The following is an 18,418-nucleotide window of genomic DNA, read 5'->3' as shown; positions in this document are numbered from 1 at the left end:
CCAGATACTGGTTCTTAATTTACCACATTTTAATTGACTCCAGTGGCATGCTAGGGACTGGTAAAACAGTGGTGCCCCAGCCAGCCCCAGCCCCTGGCCTTCGGAAGCCACAATCTGTGGCAACAGCAACAGTCCTTCCTCAGTGCTGGCCCCCACAGTCACCATGGGCCCAGCTTACACTCCCAGACATAACTTACCCACTTTTCAAAGCCACGTGAAGGAGGAAGGGGGTGTTGAAGGGGAAATTGAAAGATCCAAGTTGTCTATGACCATGGGCTCCTCTGTGCTTCACCAGCTCTCCTTTCCCATGGTAGTCAAACCCCACCACACACTTTGGGCAGAGAGGCCACTTATTCTCAGAGGTCCCTTTATTCTACTCATCTGGTACATAGTGCCCAGTGGGTACCAAGATGGCCCCTACCTGGACAAAGCTGATGTTCTGAAACAAAACCAAAAAGACAGATGCTACATCCGGGTACTAAATCCAGAGTGTCTGAAAAGCGGTTTATTATTTCGATTTGATATTGACTGACATCCCCCATTTCCATCACCACCACCCTAACACCGCCCCCCCAAACACCCATGCACTTTCTCTGTTTTGGTTTTGGACCTTATGTAAACACTGAGTTAGAAGCTGCTGGCTTTCAGCACCCATTTACCCTGCACAAAGATCACACACCACGCCGTCACTCATGCGGGGCTGCTCTGCTTCCAGATATTGACGAATGCCGGGAGATCCCAGGGGTCTGTGAAAATGGAGTGTGTATCAACATGGTTGGCAGCTTCAGATGTGAATGTCCAGTGGGCTTCTTCTATAATGACAAGTTGTTGGTTTGTGAAGGTAAGTGATGTTACTATATCATGTCCAGAAATGAGCCAACTGGCGAGCTACTTGCCCACATAGACTTGGCCAATTTCACAACATTGGAATTTCAGAAATCCATCAAGCTCTAGCAATAGTGTAGGGCACCATGCGGAACATCACTTTTTCATGCAAAAAAATTCCCTAACTCCCCGTGGAAAAAGCAGGACGAACATTCCCTAGCCCTGCCCAACCCCCCTCCCCGACACAAAATGTATTAGATTTCCCAGCTGATATAAGAAAGCCTTGAGTTCCTGGGTGTGTCACATAGATTGCTTTTGTTTCACACTGCTTGAAAGTGAGGATGGGTGGTGGGCGGTCATCTTTACTTGAATCTCAAAATTAGTGCTCTCTTCCACTCGGAGCCTGTGCTACTCCCAAGTGAAAACAAGGTTAATGCAAATATTCCAAATGCATGAGAGAATTCCAAATGGCAAGAACAGCAAATTCGATTTTATATGAAGAATGTTGGCCTGTGTGCAAGTGGTCCTTTTTTCATTTTCAAATTACCTCCCCTTGCCATGTGGATGTACTGTGATTCTGTGCATTCCTCACAGCACTTCATATTTTTCCTACATCTGGGGAAGATAGTGTACTTTTACATTTTAGTAAAAGGGACATTACTGGTTATTAAATATACCATGTGCCCTCGGATAGCTGGAATAATTGTCTATTTAATACTTAAACTTAGGGCCTCTTGCAGAGTTTTTGTTCATGTCAGAGAGGGTTATTACCCCTTACTGCATGTGTTAGAGCGCATATGTCAACATTTTAATGTTAAAAACCTTTTCTTTCCCCCCTAAACTAGGGACAAACTCACAGCCCATGAGTAAAGTTATGGTCCTCAGCACATGCTTGTTAAATTCTCCAGCCTCACCAGGCTTTCAGTTACGGTGGCCAAGTGGGCACAAGTCCCTGATTCTGCCTGCTGTGGTTGGCGGGGGCAGGGAATGGGGTGAGAGCCATTCAGAGCCTTCCTCAGGAGATAGTCATCTCAGGCCTTGGCCCTGGCCCCTGTGCTTTGGAAGGCCATCAAGGATCAGGTGTCTGGAGAGGAAGAACGAGAGGAAGCGTGATGCAGAAGAAAAGAAAGGAGCCCACAGCAGATGAGCAGATAATCTAACATTGGCTGTCTTCCTCATAGCCAGTCTTCCCTCTTTCATACCTGCCTAGGATGCCTGCCCCCTTCCTCGGGCCTCCTTTGTTCTCTTCCTTTTAGAGGTCCCAAACCTATAGGCATGGCTCCCCATGACTGCCAAGTCAAACTAGCCCTTGCTATCACCTGAGACTGAAAACCCTCACTTGTACCAACATACAGCACTTTGCTGTCAAGGTAACAGTCAGTAGATATTGCGATTACAAAGCATTCCAACTTTTGGGTTCCATTTCACAGGATATCCATCAACAGGGTGAATGTTTCATCCAGGGCCAACCACTTCCCAGCACACTCTTAGCTCTCAGAATCAGAAAACAACGGTTGATTTCATACACACCTCAGTAACACTGAAATTAGAATGGATTCCAGAAGGGATTTAGGGAACATCCATGCATCCATTCTCCCCAAGTGTGCATATAATCCCAAGCAAGTCATCTGACGCTCCATAGAAATGCTTGTCTGTGATACCATTTGGCTTCTCCAGAGACTGGCTACCTCTATGTTTCTGTATGCTCCTAAGACCAGGGCAGACCTGCTCAGTGAGGTGGTGCTGGTCTTGGGTCCATTGTAACCCAAGGCAGGCATACTTCTGCTGTTGCCCAGAGAGGCACACCCCACCCCACATTAGACAGAACCCCGCCACTGACGAACAGTCGTCCTGAGGTTTCCAGGCACAAAAGCATACACCTGTGAGGCATAGGTTGCTGTATTTGCCGCCCCCTTGTGGGAACTTCTTTGGCTGAGCCCACTTTGTAAAACCCCAGTACTGGTGCTAAGTGCCAGCTTCTGCCTGTGTTCTAGGCTATTCTGTTTCCTAGACTTAGCCTGGGTTAGATGGTTTCATAGGAGCAGGGGCAGGAAACATGTATTGTGCCCCATGGCATAGCCTGGACTATGCAGTAACTTTCACAATGCCATGAATTTGAACTATCTTTGCTACCTGGTTTAAAAAAAAAAAAAAAGAAAGAAAAGAAAAGATAGGCAAATAACCCCCTGAGTATAGTCAAAGCTCTGAAGCACACAGTGCCCATTTATTCTTTTCTTTGATAGAGCTGGGTTGTTCTCAGTAGTTTTATGTGCGGCCTCTCATATTAAGTTTCCTCGATTTGACTGCCATGTGGCAGTAATTTAAGCAGGAGCCTCTACAGCCCTGTAGTTCAACACACTGCCTGTGGATCAGCAGCACCAGCATCACTTGCAAGCTTATTGGAAATGTAGCATCCCAAGTCATCCCCCAGACACGCTGAATCAGATCTTTCAGCAAGATCCCAAGTGACTCATATGTGCACGAAATCTTGAGATGCCTTGCTTACAGAACCTAGAACCTTGTGGACAAAAGCAACCTGATAGAATCATAAAACCCTTGGGGTCTTTGAGCAAAATATGATATTTCCTAGGATATTTAGTCTAGACCATGCCAAGTCCTGATCCTAGCAGCTGAGTTTCATGACTTTTTTTTTTTTTAGACACAGCATTATTAGAGTCCATATGTGGTCATAAACAAAGTACTCACATTTATGAAAAATATTAGCAAAGCGGGAAAACTAGAAAATAAGTCTCCAGTGTTCCCTTGTCTGTTCAATAGAACTGATCAAAATAAGAAAGTAGAAATCCGTTTTCTGTGAGAGGCTTTGTCACCTCGACCCCCCATTCTGTTCTCCTTCTAATGACATTCTCTTCTGTTTGGAGATATCGACGAGTGTCAGAATGGCCCTGTGTGCCAGCGCAATGCCGAGTGCATCAACACGGCGGGCAGCTTCCGCTGTGACTGCAAGCCTGGCTACCGCTTCACCTCCACCGGCCAGTGCAATGGTGAGTGACCCCCCGCCGGCTGCCTGGGCCCGCCGATGGCCGGGCTTCATCCTGCTTCCTGTAGCTGGCTGTTTTTGAGAAGGTCAGGTTGAAGAGTACGTGAGTTATGGTTTGGACTGCTGAGTTCTAGTAGCTAGACTAGCAAAAAGAAAATTGTTGAAATGTCTAAACACTTAAAGAGGCGATGTTTTTAAAACAAGAAATATATCCTGTGCCTACATAGATTTCATATTTGCCAATCTTCTGGCCTGCTGCAAACACCCCTTCCCACAAATACACACACACACGCACACACACACAGTCCCCTGACCAGTATTCAGGGCCAAATACTGTTTTATTTCCTTTTACATAATCCCCCTTAGGGCGGGAAGTTGTCACCTTTCCAGCCTCACACCCCAATTCTAGAGGGTGAACCTCTCCTGAGCAAGAATAACCTGCATAAACTAAGCAAAAAGGACCAAGAGCACCACTTTTACTCCTAAACATCTAACAGAACTGAGGGCAACAAACATTAACAGCCTTTTATTAGCTATAAGTCACCTACAGTAAAATGAGAAACTGTCCCCTAGAGGATAGATTATTTCATTGTTCACTTTTGTCACAGTTGCGGTAGAAATAAGAGGGATGAGTTAGCTCAAATGTATGGTAAAGTTTTAAGTATCTGATGGCATCTTCTAGCCAGTGGCACCAAAAATTAAAACACCGGTATTTCAGCCCAGAAACAAAATTACAGCTCAGAATGATTTTCATGTGAGTTTTTGAGTAATTATAAATCATTGTCTATTTAGCATGGAGGTCAGGAAGAATGTGTTATTTTGCTATGGTTCATTTCCCAAGGAGTTTCCTGGATATTTTATGCATTTGTGAATGAAACAACACAAGGGAACGTGGTCAGATTTTCCTTGGATTTCCTTGCCTACCAGTGACTAAGTGGTAGGAAGTGCACTGTTCTCTGTAGGGTATTTCGCATTGTTTTATGAGACCTTGGTGGGAAGAGGGTGTAATAGCAGAACAAAAACTCACTTTGAGAATCAAGGCTTGTTTTGTTGGGTTTAAAGGAACATGTGCAAGTGTTTAGCATTTTGTCAACAAAGTAGTTGTTATCCGTGTATCAAAAAAACAGGACAGGAAAAGTGGGGACGTCTCTGATATGAGTCACAATACCCTAGTGTAACTTGGCATTTATACCACTTCCCTGCATTTTGCTCTTAATTTATATTTCTTTGAAACTGGGCAGAATAATTCCGATCAAAATAAGGAATTGCTGATAATACAGAACGTGTCATTTCACACCATTTCACGCTCAGGTGAGAAGTGGGACAAGCTATTTATACATCAAGACAACACGTCCAACTAGGGCCTGCTGAAGCTTAAGCCCTGCCATATTTTCTTGTAGAACATTAGCACAAATAAAACTCATCCATCACTAACCAGGGATAAGTACTGTGAGTGTGAGTGAGTGTTGTTTGTAGCCAAACTCACTTTCCCTCACTCATTGGGATCCTTGGAAGAAAGGGAATGTACTTGAGTTTTGCTATTATTCAGCCTCTAGGGCGGACGACTTCACTCTGGAATTATCTTCATTTATGTCTTTTAAAATATGTTAAGATGTCTTCAGATGCTATCCCATGCGTGACATTTTTTCAAGCACACTGCAAAAATACCCCTCTTGCCCTGTGTTTAAGATGAAAAGAACCAAAATTTCCTTTCCATCATTAGATTTTTATTTGAATTCATAAGTACATCATTTCAAACCCCAAATCACAGCTGGCCATATTACCCACATTGTTGAGAGAATGAGTAGGTATCTAAGCCCAGGAGGCTAGTCCGACTTGAGGAGCTGTATATTTAGAGCAAATGTAGCCCCCTTCTGAAATGTCTTGCCCAGCTAAAGGCAAGAGACATGTCCTTCCCTGCCACTTCCTCATGATCTCTGTCTGCTGTGTTTCCCCCCCAAAACCCTGTTTAAACCTCCTATCTCTGCCTCAGACATAATTTCCTGGGAGCTCAAATCCTGGTGCTTGTAGAAACCTAGTTTTCTGGTCTCCAGGCGAAGTGAACTTCACAATTAAGTTCTCTAAAATTGTAACTTTCTATTTTACCATTAGAACCTCTAAGTGCTCCATGTTTCCTTTTCTTAAAACCAACATGAAATGGCACTGTGGGAAAGAAAATTCCTAATTAGAATTTTCCTAATTCCTTCTCTAAGAAGATCCTTAGTGCACTCCGTTTCCTGTGGGCCCCAGAGAGAAGACAGACCTAGTCCCTTGCATACTTGGAGATCCAGTACTCCCTGAGGGCGCCCAAGGTTCAGTCCAACTCTGGTAGGCTCTGAGACCCCTTCTTCAAAATCAGCTCCCTTTATAGAGCTTAGCAATGGAACTAAATTTCTTCTGCCTGTCCAGTTTGCTCATTTTAAATCCATTTTCTCCAATGGGAATGATCATAATTTGTTAGGTTAACAAGCACTTCTAGATAGCTCCTAAGCTGCTGTATCCCAATTTCTCCATTCAGATGATATATTCAAGCTCACTTGAGACTTTTCAATTGTATGGTGATTCATCAAGTCTAATGTTCTGTATATTGGAAGGAGGTAGTCATAAAAATGGCAGCCTGAGCACGTGAAATAGAGGGCAGATCTTCTCTTCGGGCATGAGCACAACTGCTCTGGGCAGCAAAAAGTGCCCATTCCCAGTTGCTGTCTGCTCAGTAGACAAGACAAGTCAACAGCGAGTTTGGATGATTCAGACGGAAGCAGGGTAATTGCTGTGCTTTACAGAATCTACACTCAAGTTGGCATTCTGCTGTTGGCTCTCTTTTATGACAGTTGGAAAACCAGGATGATACAGTGCTGTTCGGATGACACATGTCCTAAGCGTAGAGTCTTGAGAGCTTTAAAAAATTAAACTAGAGGCATTAAGTAGGCATGAGGTTATGTCATTTGTAGATTCACCTAATAAATTCTTCCCCTCAGATCATCAGATTTCAGGAGAGCAACAAAGATTCAGTTGATGATAAATATAATTTAGAGCTTAAAGACTGGCAGAGGCAAGATGACAGGGCTTTCCTCTGAATGAATATGAATAAAAAGAAACATCGTTAGGATTGTCAAGGGCTAAAAGGAGCCATGTGTACACATGAAGACTTGGTTGAGATGGAACAAAAAGTTGTAGGAGTAAGACAAAATGATGAAACTTGAACAAGGGACAGCCTGGGTTGTCCACCAGGAAGACCTATCTTAGCAATGGGATTTGTTTGACTCTGATACAAATTGCCAAAGGAAGCCATGAAGGGTCCATGACTTGAGGCACCAAATCTTGACTAGACAAAATACTTAACTCATTCCACAGTCTGTGATATTGCTGAGGCACATAATCAAACAGATTATCTCCCAGTTTGGATTCTTCTTCCCCATTCTAAATTTTCTCACCTTTCAGAACATTTTTTCCACCCCTTCATGAATTATTAACATACTCTGAATGTGCCCAGTAAATGAGAGTAAGTTTTAACTAATTTTGAGGTAAAAATAAATATAATGCCAGTATCTGTTCTACTGGCTTGGTTTAGAGCTAGGATCAATCCTGAGCATGATACCTAGAAGTAAGTTATGTAATGCAATTTTGTCTCCTAAACTCTACCTAAGATACTTAACGATACTTTTTATCCACAGATCGCAATGAATGTCAAGAAATCCCCAATATTTGCAGCCATGGACAGTGTATTGACACAGTTGGAAGTTTTTATTGCCTTTGCCACACTGGTTTTAAAACAAATGCTGATCAAACCATGTGTTTGGGTGAGTGCGTGATTATCCTTTTGTTTTTAACTGATAGCCTGTTGAAAAATTCATTTGCATCTGAATACATAGAAAAGTTAATACTAAGCCTCCAGTATTAGTTTAGCTGTTTGTAAAATAAAAACACAAGCAGGCCTGTAGCATTAACATCCTTTGGTATTTAATCTTTGGCAATCTGAACATAATAAACCTCTTCCTTGATACTCATTTGGCTGCGAGGTCAGAAAAACTTTTGACGAAGGGAAAAACTGAGAAAAATATTAAGACAAAAAGTATTTTTTATTAATGTTAATAGCCTATTATTTTATGAAATCTGTGTGGGTTTGCCTTACTGGAATAGAATGCAGCTTTTGAGTGTTTGAATATGAGCATTTTTTGAGAAGCATCTATAGTTTGTCCCAGATCCTCAAAGGCAAATTTATAGATCCCACAAAGGCAAAACAAAACAAAACAAAACACATTGTTTCTAGGGGAAGAGAGCTCAAGATTTTAAATCTCTTCCCTCTTGCTTTCAGTATAAATCAGGATGCTGATTAGAATAAATTCCAAATATTAACCAATCATGTTCTCTCTTTTCCTCCTTCCTTTTTCTACTTTCAAGCACCATCCATTAAGTCTTTTGGGCACTCCATGAACATGATTCAGTTTCACAGCTGGAAAAAAAAGAAGAATCAATAGAATCATGTTTTAAGAGCTTAGCTTTCGCTGTAATTGGGTTCACCCATTAGGGCACCTTCTTATAAGGTTTTGTCTTCTTCAGAACAATAACCGGTTTTAAATTAAAGGAGTATCAGCAGCCCTGCTTGTTCCTGGGAAGCTTACCCTAACAGTCTTTTTTCCTCTTCCATCTGGATTGTCTGGAACCCTCTACCAAGGAGCCTGCCCTACAGAAGAATTTCACTAGCTTGGCTAAAAACGAATCAGACAGCAGCTGTTGATTGTTGGCAGCGTGACTCATCTGAGTGCGGTCCTGCAGCCCCCCCCCCCCCCAATACACACACATGGGATTACTTTGGGGTCAGCAAGAGCTTTCTGGTTTAGGATCACAGAACTTGTCTTCATGTCCCAAGTTTGAAAGGAAAAGAAATCCTAACTCTGAGCACTGCATTTGGCTAACCTGAGGTGTTGTCTTCCGCTCCCGGAATTTCCCTGCCTGTGCCCTCGCCTTCCTCGTTCCGCCTCACTCCCTCCCGCAAACCAGCAAAATCAACTTTCTTTCATTTTAATTTTTTATTTCCTCCTTGATATAATGTACACCTGCTCTATAAGAAAGATGCAGGTTGCTGTGGTGCAACGCAAAGACAAAGAAGATGCCAAAATAGCTTTATAAAATAGTCAAAGAGAAAAGTCATAGACCAGTAAAAAGACAAATATTAACACAAGGGTGTATCAGGAGAGCCCCATTAAGTGCCATCACTTTGGCATAGTTTGGGAGGGTGAGATAAGTCACCAGTAGTGGGAGTAGTCATGGGCTTTTAGGGGTGGACTGTGAAGAAGGAAGAGATGTCGAAAATATCAGGTGAGTTAGAAACCTGATTTATTTTGTTGCTGATTTCAGGGTGATATTAGGTGACTCACTGCTTTTTGGTAAACTGGAGTGAGAATCTTAAAGGCTGAAGTTTGCCAAAGGTGGCAGCAAATCAAGACCCAGATGCGCACAGAATTTTCCATTTCCAAATGAAAATATTTGAGAAAAGTGGCAAGGGTGGAGAATTCTAGAAGTAAATAGAGTAAAATAATTCTTGTCCAGTTCTCATGTCCTTAGCTTGCCTCTTTCCACATGCCAACCAAGGAAATGGTTTATTCCCAGGGTTTAGATCCTCGGCTCGTGCTGATGGCTCACGGGGAGCTGCCACTGATCAAGATGTTCTTAGCCTGTGCCTGACGCATCGTGAACCCCACAATGCCCTTAACCCCCAGGTAGCCACTCATATCTTCTTCTGTTAACGGCCATGCTTCTCTGTGCCCATTGTTCCTACTAGACATAAATGAGTGTGAGCGAGACGCCTGTGGGAATGGAACTTGCCGCAACACCATCGGGTCCTTCAACTGCCGCTGCAACCACGGCTTCATCCTTTCCCACAACAACGACTGCATAGGTGTGTCTGCAAACCGGTGGGCGCCGAAGGAAGGCCGTTTCATCTGCGCTCTTTGCAATTAGCAGCCTCTCTGGGGTGCCAGCCGGTTTTCTTAAATACATGCCCTCTAATGCATAACACTTAGTTAAGGCAGTTGTCAAATATAATGTCCTAAGTAAATGTCAAATAGACTAACTACAGCCATGACTTTTATTAAAATACCTCATTAGCAGCTATAATTTTTATATGTACTGTACTGTGAATTCAATACATTTTTAAATAAATTGAATCAATGACGTCTTAAAACATACAAAAGTGATTTTTTGTATAGAAATTCATAATTCAGGAATTACGTGGGCCTACTTGTCTCAATGTTTCACTAGACCCTCTCTTGAAAGAAGTCAATTACTGAATCTATAAAATCCTCCCTATAAAACCTGCTATGTTATTTATAACATGCAAGTTGGATGTTTGCAGATTAATGATCCAAATTTTATATCATGCTAGAGGCTAATTTTATACACTTCTAATTACGAGAATACTAATACCCTCAGCTGTACTGCGTATTAGGAATTCAGTTTTAGCTTTTAAAAATGAAGCATAAAGGAAGATCAAAGTGAAACTGATACAAAGTTCTAATATAAATTATCAATCTCTAATAGAATAATCTTGTTAGGTTTTGATAGGCGAGTAAAGCCAGGTGTATTGTTAGAAACTAGATCTTTATGGGAATTTTTAATGCTTGGCTGTGCCAGCAAAGGCCACTGAAACTTAGAAGAAGTATTTCTCCCTTTAAAGGTTTTGATCATTGCTGGAATTATGACATTTTCTTTGGAATATATCAAAGGATATTTTTTTGGCAGATGTTGATGAATGTGCAACTGGCAATGGGAACCTTTGCAGAAATGGCCAATGCATCAACACGGTGGGGTCCTTCCAGTGTCGATGCAATGAGGGCTATGAGGTGGCTCCAGATGGCAGGACCTGTGTGGGTAAGTGTGGTCTCATTAGCAGCTGTAATTTTTATATGTACCCTCCATGTACCATCCGAAGAATGCTCCTGGAGATGAAAGGATCCTGCAGGCCCTATCACCATGCTTCCTTCAGAAGCCTCAAGGGAAAAACATCCGAGGAGAATTACACTAATCCTACCTGTAGACTGTGTGTGTGCGTGTGTGTGTGAGAGAGAGAGCGAGAGAGATAGGACACATTTCTCTGTTATGTTTTTAAAATTAAGTTATTGCATTTGCAGGGAACAGTTAAATTGTTACATTTAACAGAAACTTAAATTGTCCCATAAGCAATTGTCATTTGCTTTCTTATATTTCTTTTCTTTAAGATAGCTTTGTGGAAAGCTCTTACACAGTCTTTGGGTGCGCTCAAAAATCTGCATTCCCACTGACTTTTCACATGCTACACTTTTCTGGAAATACTTAATTTGTGATAGGTCACATAAAACATGGTTGGTCTACTGCACACTTCTGAAAGCTGATAGAGCTTCTTTTTATTGAGTCGTTAATTTTTCTCCATGGTAGTTTTATGTATTTCTTTCATTCGATTCCAGTTTCTTGAAATTTTAATTGCTTGATGAAAATCATGCCAATGGGAACCTCTTCTTTCTTTTTCCCTTTTCTTTGCAGATATCAATGAATGTCTTCTAGAACCTGGAAAATGTGCACCAGGCACCTGTCAAAACTTGGACGGGTCCTACAGATGCATTTGTCCCCCTGGATACAGTCTACAGAATGACAAGTGCGAAGGTAAGAGTGGGAAGACTGTCAGTGTTCGTTACTGCCCTGGCATTCTCCAAGTCAGTTTTTATGATGGTGTGCTGGTGTCTTCATTTTGGTATACTTTATCAGAAACAGATCCAAGAGCAGAGGGTCTGACTTACGTTCTCGCACTCAAATGATGAGACAAGAACATCCAGTTCTCACGCTGATATCTGATGACACTGTTTTGCTCTGTGCATATGGGTGGTCATATGGCCCTGACTCTTTTCCAATGTGCTTTTATGCAACTTGTAAAAAATCCTGGATTACATATTTTTAAGTGCCAACAGGTTGCAACTAAAAATAGCTTCCTGATTCCAGCTAAAATCTTTAAGTGACCACATTCGAGGTTAGATGAATGTGGCCATATAATTTGTCTATGTTGTTTTGACCTATAGAGCAGTGAAAATGTGTTACTACAAATAAATTCTCAGCAAATTTTATAGTACTGCATTCCTCAATACATATGTCATTGAACTAAATGAAGGACATTAAATGCCAGAACTTCATAACTAGGCTGAAAGGATTTTTAAGAAGTCACCTAGTCCAGGGTGCCTGGGTGGCTCAGTTGGTTAAGCGACTGCCTTCGGCTCAGGTCATGATCCTGGAGTCCCGGGATCGAGTCCCACATCGGGCTCCCTGCTGAGCAGGGAGTCTGCTTCTCCCTCTGACCCTCCCCCTTCTCATGCTCTCTCTCTCTCTCATTCTGTCTCTCAAATAAATAAATAAATAAAATCTTAAAAAAAAAAGAAGTCACCTAGTCCATGCTCCCACGTTTAAATAGGTCTGTATCTAATCCATAATGAGTAAGAATTTTCTCCACTTTTAATGCCATGGAGAAACTTTATTATATATACAGTTTAAATCATAGTCAAGTGATAATATTCTAAATGGAAACAGTTTATCAAAATTAGTCCAGCATACAAATTATTATAAGTGTTATTTTACTTTTACTAAAGATCGGCCTTATTTACTCCATGACTAATGCAGAATTCCCCTAAGATGAACAGAAGGGAAATGTATAGACAGAAAAATGACTTCCCGATACTGAATAATGTGCCCATTCCACCATCCTTGTCCCTATCCTTATGAAGTAGTCACCTATAGGTTAATTTCTACCATAAGAGAAAGAATCCTAACGGCAATGACAAAAACAACAACGAAAAGAAATACTTGAGCATTTTTACAAAAGTTGGCCTTTCTCTTAAGAAAAGTTTGGATGTGGAGCAATGAATCATGGAACACTACATCAAAAACTAATGATGTAATGTATGGTGATTAACATAACAATTAAAAATTTTTTAAAAAAAGAAAAGTTTGGATGTGGGAGTGGAGGGCACTTGGGAATGGAGTCATTCAGTCGTCAGCAGCAGCTCAGATGCGTTAATACACCACAAGCAACATGATGCAATTATAAAGGCACTGTAATAACATAAGAGTGATGAAGAGACTGGTTTTGCCCTAAACAGGAAGATAATCACTTTGAGTTGCACATTTCGAGAATACCTATTGTGTGGTATTTACAATACTGTCAAGATAATGGAATTAATTTCCTAACTTCCTCTTAGTTGGACCTTGTTGGAGGGAACTCATATAATACGAATACATCTTGATGTAGGTAGCACTCTTTGCACAAATGCAAAAATAAAGAGCCCCATGATATAAGAGATACATGTTTTGTTGGAAAAAAAAAAGGTATTTCCATAAAAATAACATGGCTCAGAATCAAGACTTACCTCTTTTTTACTACAAATTCCTGCTGAAAATCAGAGGAAAAGATAGATAAATCTGTTGGAAAGAGTGCCATACTTTTCCCATACATAGGGTGATCATGTATTTATTGACCAAACCTAGACAGTTTTAAGGAGGACACTATTAATAATGAGGCCGGGACAACAAGCATAACCTAGGACTCTCCTAGGAAAACTAGGGCATATGGTTACTCAAGCCATTCAAACTTCACTGTAGACCATCTTTAATCAGCCCTTCCTAGGGTTAAAGTATATTAATATGCTAAAGGAAACATCACAATTATAAGTGTATCAAATTCCTATTATCTATATGATGAAAGAAAAACTAGCTTCTACAAGAAAGACATTTTTGTGTCTTGAGAAAAACTAACCTGCAAATGAGAGTTAGGAAGGAACCCCATCTTCTGTGATATCTTTAGTTTACGCTGCACAAGATTATTTTCATGAGTGTTATTATTCTTGTAAAATTCATAGTTTTAGGGCCATAGCACACAGTGTTGGGGAAAGCACTGCGGATGGATGGAGGGGAATAAATTTTTGTTTCAAAGACCTGGATCTCTTACTAACTTATTGTCAACACAATTAAAATTTCAAGCTTCTGCTTCCTATGCAGTGGTGAAGTCAGACCCTGGAGTTTCTTGCTTTCCTAGCTTACGGTGGTAGAAAATTACCTTTTCTAATTAGCCAGGCATCTGAGTCTGGGTAAGAGATGTTTCTCACTGTATCCCCTAGAAGGCACTTGCAGATTCCCTTTTTACAACAAGAATTTTCAAGATTACTTTTTAAAAAGATATCAGAGCTTAGAAGTCCACTAACAGCATAATGATCCAGGAAAACTCTTCATTATTCCGAGAGTTTTGAAACTCAGTTGCACTTTGTACTTCCACACTTTGCATTATTTGAGGGTGTCTCCATTGTGTTTTGACTTTGACACATGTAATTCTTTTAGATATTGATGAGTGTGTTGAAGAGCCAGAAATCTGTGCCTTGGGCACATGCAGTAACACTGAAGGCAGCTTCAAATGTCTGTGTCCAGATGGGTTCTCCTTGTCCTCCACTGGAAGAAGGTGCCAAGGTAACTGCCTTTGAAGGCTTTAGACTTTCATTATTCTGTGTTTATTTGTTGTGGTTTCATTTTCTTAAAACATGGCAAAGCTTTGATTCTTTGTGAAAGAGAAGATGGAGAGTTTTCATTCACCCAGAGGTCTAATGATTACCATATGTCAGAAAGTTCATTTTTACTTTTAAAGTTGAAAACTCATCCATCAAGTTCTGGTTGCTTGTATAACAACTGCCCTGGTACTTAAACCTATCTCTCCCCCTACGAACACAGATGCTGATAGGTCAGTCAGTGGGGGATCAGCCATGAGCCACTGACTACTGCAAAGCCTGGGGAAAGTTCAGCTCCATGGTCTCTGCCTCTGAAGAAGTAACTCGGTATAAATGTGGGCCAAAATCTAGACTCTCAGTCAGAAGAAGACAGATTAATCCATATGCTTCCAGGATATAGCGCCCATCACTTACATCACAAATTTTCTAAGAAAACAGAAAAATAAATTTGAACTGACCTGGACTCTTGCTGGGACATAGTCTGTTTTCAGGACTAATACTTGTGAACTTAAAAAAAAAAAAGAAGCCTGAACTTAAGCCTAACACAATATATTATATCCCAGAAAACTTTAGATTTTAGTAAACAATGCAATGGTGTGTATCTATCCATTTATACATACTGGCTTAATGAATTTAGAACAAAAAACCCCACACAGACACACATATTTCTCCCCTCTACCTCTGTGTTCTGTTGTTGTTTGTCATTTTATTCAGGGTTTTTTTCTTGGTTATTTTGTTTTGTTTTGTTTTGGTTCTGTATTATCAAATAAAAGGCAATGGATATCATTTCAGATTCCAAAAATTGGGTTTGGGGTCTCAGATCTGCCATCTGTAGCCTAGGGCAAATCAATTGGATCCTTTGGAAGTTCAATTTCCTCATTTTAAACAACCGTAATAATACCTGCCCAACCAATCATATTAAATAGGTAACAAAGCTTTGTTAGTTTCTGAGTTGTTCATAGACTCTTGTTATTCTCCTGATTAACTTTTTGCCTTCCTTTCAACTAGTCCTTTTGTTACTCAATATTTAGAAGTGTGAAGGGGGAGTTGAGAATTCTCTGGTTGGTCTGATCTCATAGGTCGCTGTCAGAAGCCCACGTGGATTTCAGGCTTGTGGGTGGGGTGATACTTGATTCAAGCAGATACTCTGTTATGGTACAGACCAAGCCAGATAAATTCTAAGTCCTACTCCCTTGTTTTTGTGTGCCTTTGGCTTGGCCCAGGTTTAGAAAGAAAGCAGTGAGAAACCAGGTGTGAATCTGCCGATGTGGCAGACCAGAGGAAACTCATAGGCTATTAATTCAATTTGCACTGGCCTGTCACAGAGCAAGCTAACGCTGCAGGAAGAATCAGCCCAGCTGTGAGCAGCCTTGCCACATGCTCAGCTCCAAGAGGCAGAGCCAGAATTGAGGAATGCAAGCAGGGAAAGGGACTTTTGTAGTTCTGATGAAATTTCAAAGGTCATTAAGGGCTCTTTGTAGATGGACTGGGAAACAGGCATCCTAGTGAGTCCTAGTGCAAGTGTGTGGGCAAGCACAGCTCTCTTTCCCATTGCGAGGCACCTTTGATTCATAAACCAAATCTAGAGAATCACCACAGGCAAATGTAAATCTCCCACAGGGCACAAATTTTCCTGAAGCCAGGGAATTAAGAGCTGGGTTTTACTTATAAGGTGACAAATTAGGAGTCAGGCTTCTATTGCCCATGAAATGAGAAAATTCCATAGAACCACAGGTAATGTTTTTGAAGGAACAATTGTGATAAGACTCAGCTGAACAGATCCCGGTACCTGAAAGCCACAGATATAAATGGGCCACTCCCACTTACAAAGTTCAGTGAAGGGGAGTTTGTCACTTAGGCTCACTGTAAACTTCCTGTGTTTGAGCCTGTGTAATGGCTAGATTTTTTTCTTTTTCAGGAGGCGGGATGGTAGAGTGGTAGTGGGGAGACAAGGCTGCTTTATGGAACAGGGTCATAAAAGGAAAAGAGAATGTATCTAGATTTAAAAGAAACATTATAAGCTGGAAGACAACAGAGACAATTGAATTTTAATATATTGAGACATTTTTGTGAGGAGTCACTACATAATACCTTAAGATAGTTATAGATAATAAACATAGAACATTGTATGTGACAATGAACTTGAAGAATAAATCAAAGAGTGTCCTTCAAGAAACTATAATCTGTTAAAAGCAAATATTTGGATGGCAGACATGCCACAGGATGAAGAGTGGCTTTTATTGCACTTGACTTTCAGAAGAGTAGTTTTCCGAAAGGTGCCTGTTAAGTCCTAGCTCTCACAGGTGTGGAAGGAGAGTAAAAACTAGCAAGAAAATGTATCTGGAAGAGTTGGTTGAAGAAGGTGAACAAATTCATTGGGGAAGAAGGCCAACTGAGTTTGACTTACTAGAGCCTGGTAAATATGAGTGAGTGATTGATTGTTATTTTTACTTTAATTCATGAAAATTTTCCTTCTGTGATCTTTGACAACTCAGTTATTCTTACATTGTCTCCTTTGTCATGAACTAAAAGCTCTGAAATTGTCTTACCAGAAATGCATCAGTGGCTGTAAGAATATGTCATAATATGCCACCTAGGGTTGAGAAACAGTGACAGGAGAGAGCATACCTGATCATAAAGAAAGAAAGGGGAATTGTACAAAATGGGTATGAAAGCATTTCCTTAAAACCTGCAGATTTTAGCCTCTGTGTATCTAGAGAGGAGTCTGCAAGGCTTTAGACGTCAAATCTGAGGGAAAACACTCCAGGCTTTTGGATGAGCTCATTTTTTAGAGCCACCCAATTTGCTCTATAAGAAATGGTAGAGTCCATTTCCAAAATTATGTCAAGCAATGTTGGAGAATTTTGTAGCAACTAGATCCCATCTTCCATGTTGTCACCAAAAAATAATTGATATTAAAGAAATACCTTCTTTCAAAAAAAGGTTATCCTGCCTCCTATCCACCTATCTCCCTGCCCTCCTCTTTACCTTCTCTCTGTTGAGCTAAACAACCTTCTGCATCTTGCCTGTGTGTGCACACACACACGTACAAAATCTGCAGAGAGCTCCGTGTGCATTTTGTAGACAGCGACTACATCAGTAGCTGCTTCAGCGAATGACCACTATTGTCGTGTTTTTGCCAGTCCACAAAATTGCCACATCTTTATTTACTCTATGCCTGGAATCAGGGGTTTTGGTTTCCGGGCTTAGGGGACCCAGAATAAACAACATAGTGTGATAGCACAGTAAGTACCAGAACTGGGAGGTCTACCTTAACCTAGTACACTCACTAAATGCTATCCAAAACACACAAACACAGCTGTCAATGCAGGGGTCTTGTGAATGATTCCACTTCTGAATGTCCCCACCCTGAAGTCACTGATGATGTCAGTTTTGAAATGTGATAGTGTTGGATTTTGTTATTCACATCAGGTTATTTTGGAAAATTCGCTGAAATGAGAAATAAAGTGAAAGCCGCATAGATGTATTCATCAGATCTTACTAAAAAGTCACCTATGGCTTTAAAGATCTGAGCCCAATTTCTGTCATAGTCACTTATGTTACAGTCTTCCTATTATAATGAAAAGGGAACACATTTAACAGGATGGATTGTTTCTTATTCAGTATTATACAGTAATGATGCGGTAGGAAAGGATCTAAAGGGTCTCCTGGATTTGTGCTGCAGATTTGCGAATGAGCTACTGTTATGCAAAGTTTGAAGGAGGAAAATGTTCATCACCCAAATCCAGAAATCACTCCAAACAGGAATGCTGCTGTGCCTTGAAGGGAGAAGGTTGGGGTGATCCCTGTGAGCTGTGCCCCACTGAACCTGATGGTAGGTCCACCGTCTGCATTTCTCTTTGGACCCTTCATAGGGCCGACTGGTTATGACATAAGAAGGGTTGTACCTAGGCCTTCAGGAAAGATAAGACAATTTAACTCTAAGTCTACATAAAATATTCATTAAAATTATTTTAACTCAGGAGCTGGGTAGTTATTTTCTTCCGAAATGTGCTATGAATCGGAGCTGCCCAAGTAGTAGGCACTCCAACTCTGGGAGCCTTGTTCACTTTCCCTGGTA

The 18,418-nt window shown here is 41.0% G+C and overlaps 1 protein-coding gene across 1 annotated transcript in view; it reads left to right on the top strand.

Moving 5' to 3' along the window:
- Positions 1-18,418, top strand: part of FBN1 (fibrillin 1) — a 222,989-nt gene that overhangs the window by 179,662 nt on the left and 24,909 nt on the right. The window contains exons 43-50 of the mRNA XM_088025122.1: positions 716-841; positions 3,708-3,830; positions 7,501-7,626; positions 9,609-9,725; positions 10,568-10,696; positions 11,345-11,464; positions 14,177-14,302; positions 18,023-18,172. Of these exons, the coding sequence (XP_087881248.1) occupies positions 716-841; positions 3,708-3,830; positions 7,501-7,626; positions 9,609-9,725; positions 10,568-10,696; positions 11,345-11,464; positions 14,177-14,302; positions 18,023-18,172 (1,017 nt within the window). The remainder of the gene's footprint in view (positions 1-715; positions 842-3,707; positions 3,831-7,500; positions 7,627-9,608; positions 9,726-10,567; positions 10,697-11,344; positions 11,465-14,176; positions 14,303-18,022; positions 18,173-18,418) is intronic.

This window comes from Eumetopias jubatus, unplaced genomic scaffold, assembly GCF_037043125.1.
Source record: "Eumetopias jubatus isolate StellerSeaLion01/CBP00866 unplaced genomic scaffold, mEumJub1_p1.0 scaffold_7, whole genome shotgun sequence".
In the NCBI taxonomy this organism is placed as follows: domain Eukaryota; kingdom Metazoa; phylum Chordata; class Mammalia; order Carnivora; family Otariidae; genus Eumetopias; species Eumetopias jubatus.
The sequence above is the reverse complement of the archived record's forward strand: the minus strand, read 5'-3'. Positions and strand labels throughout refer to the sequence as shown.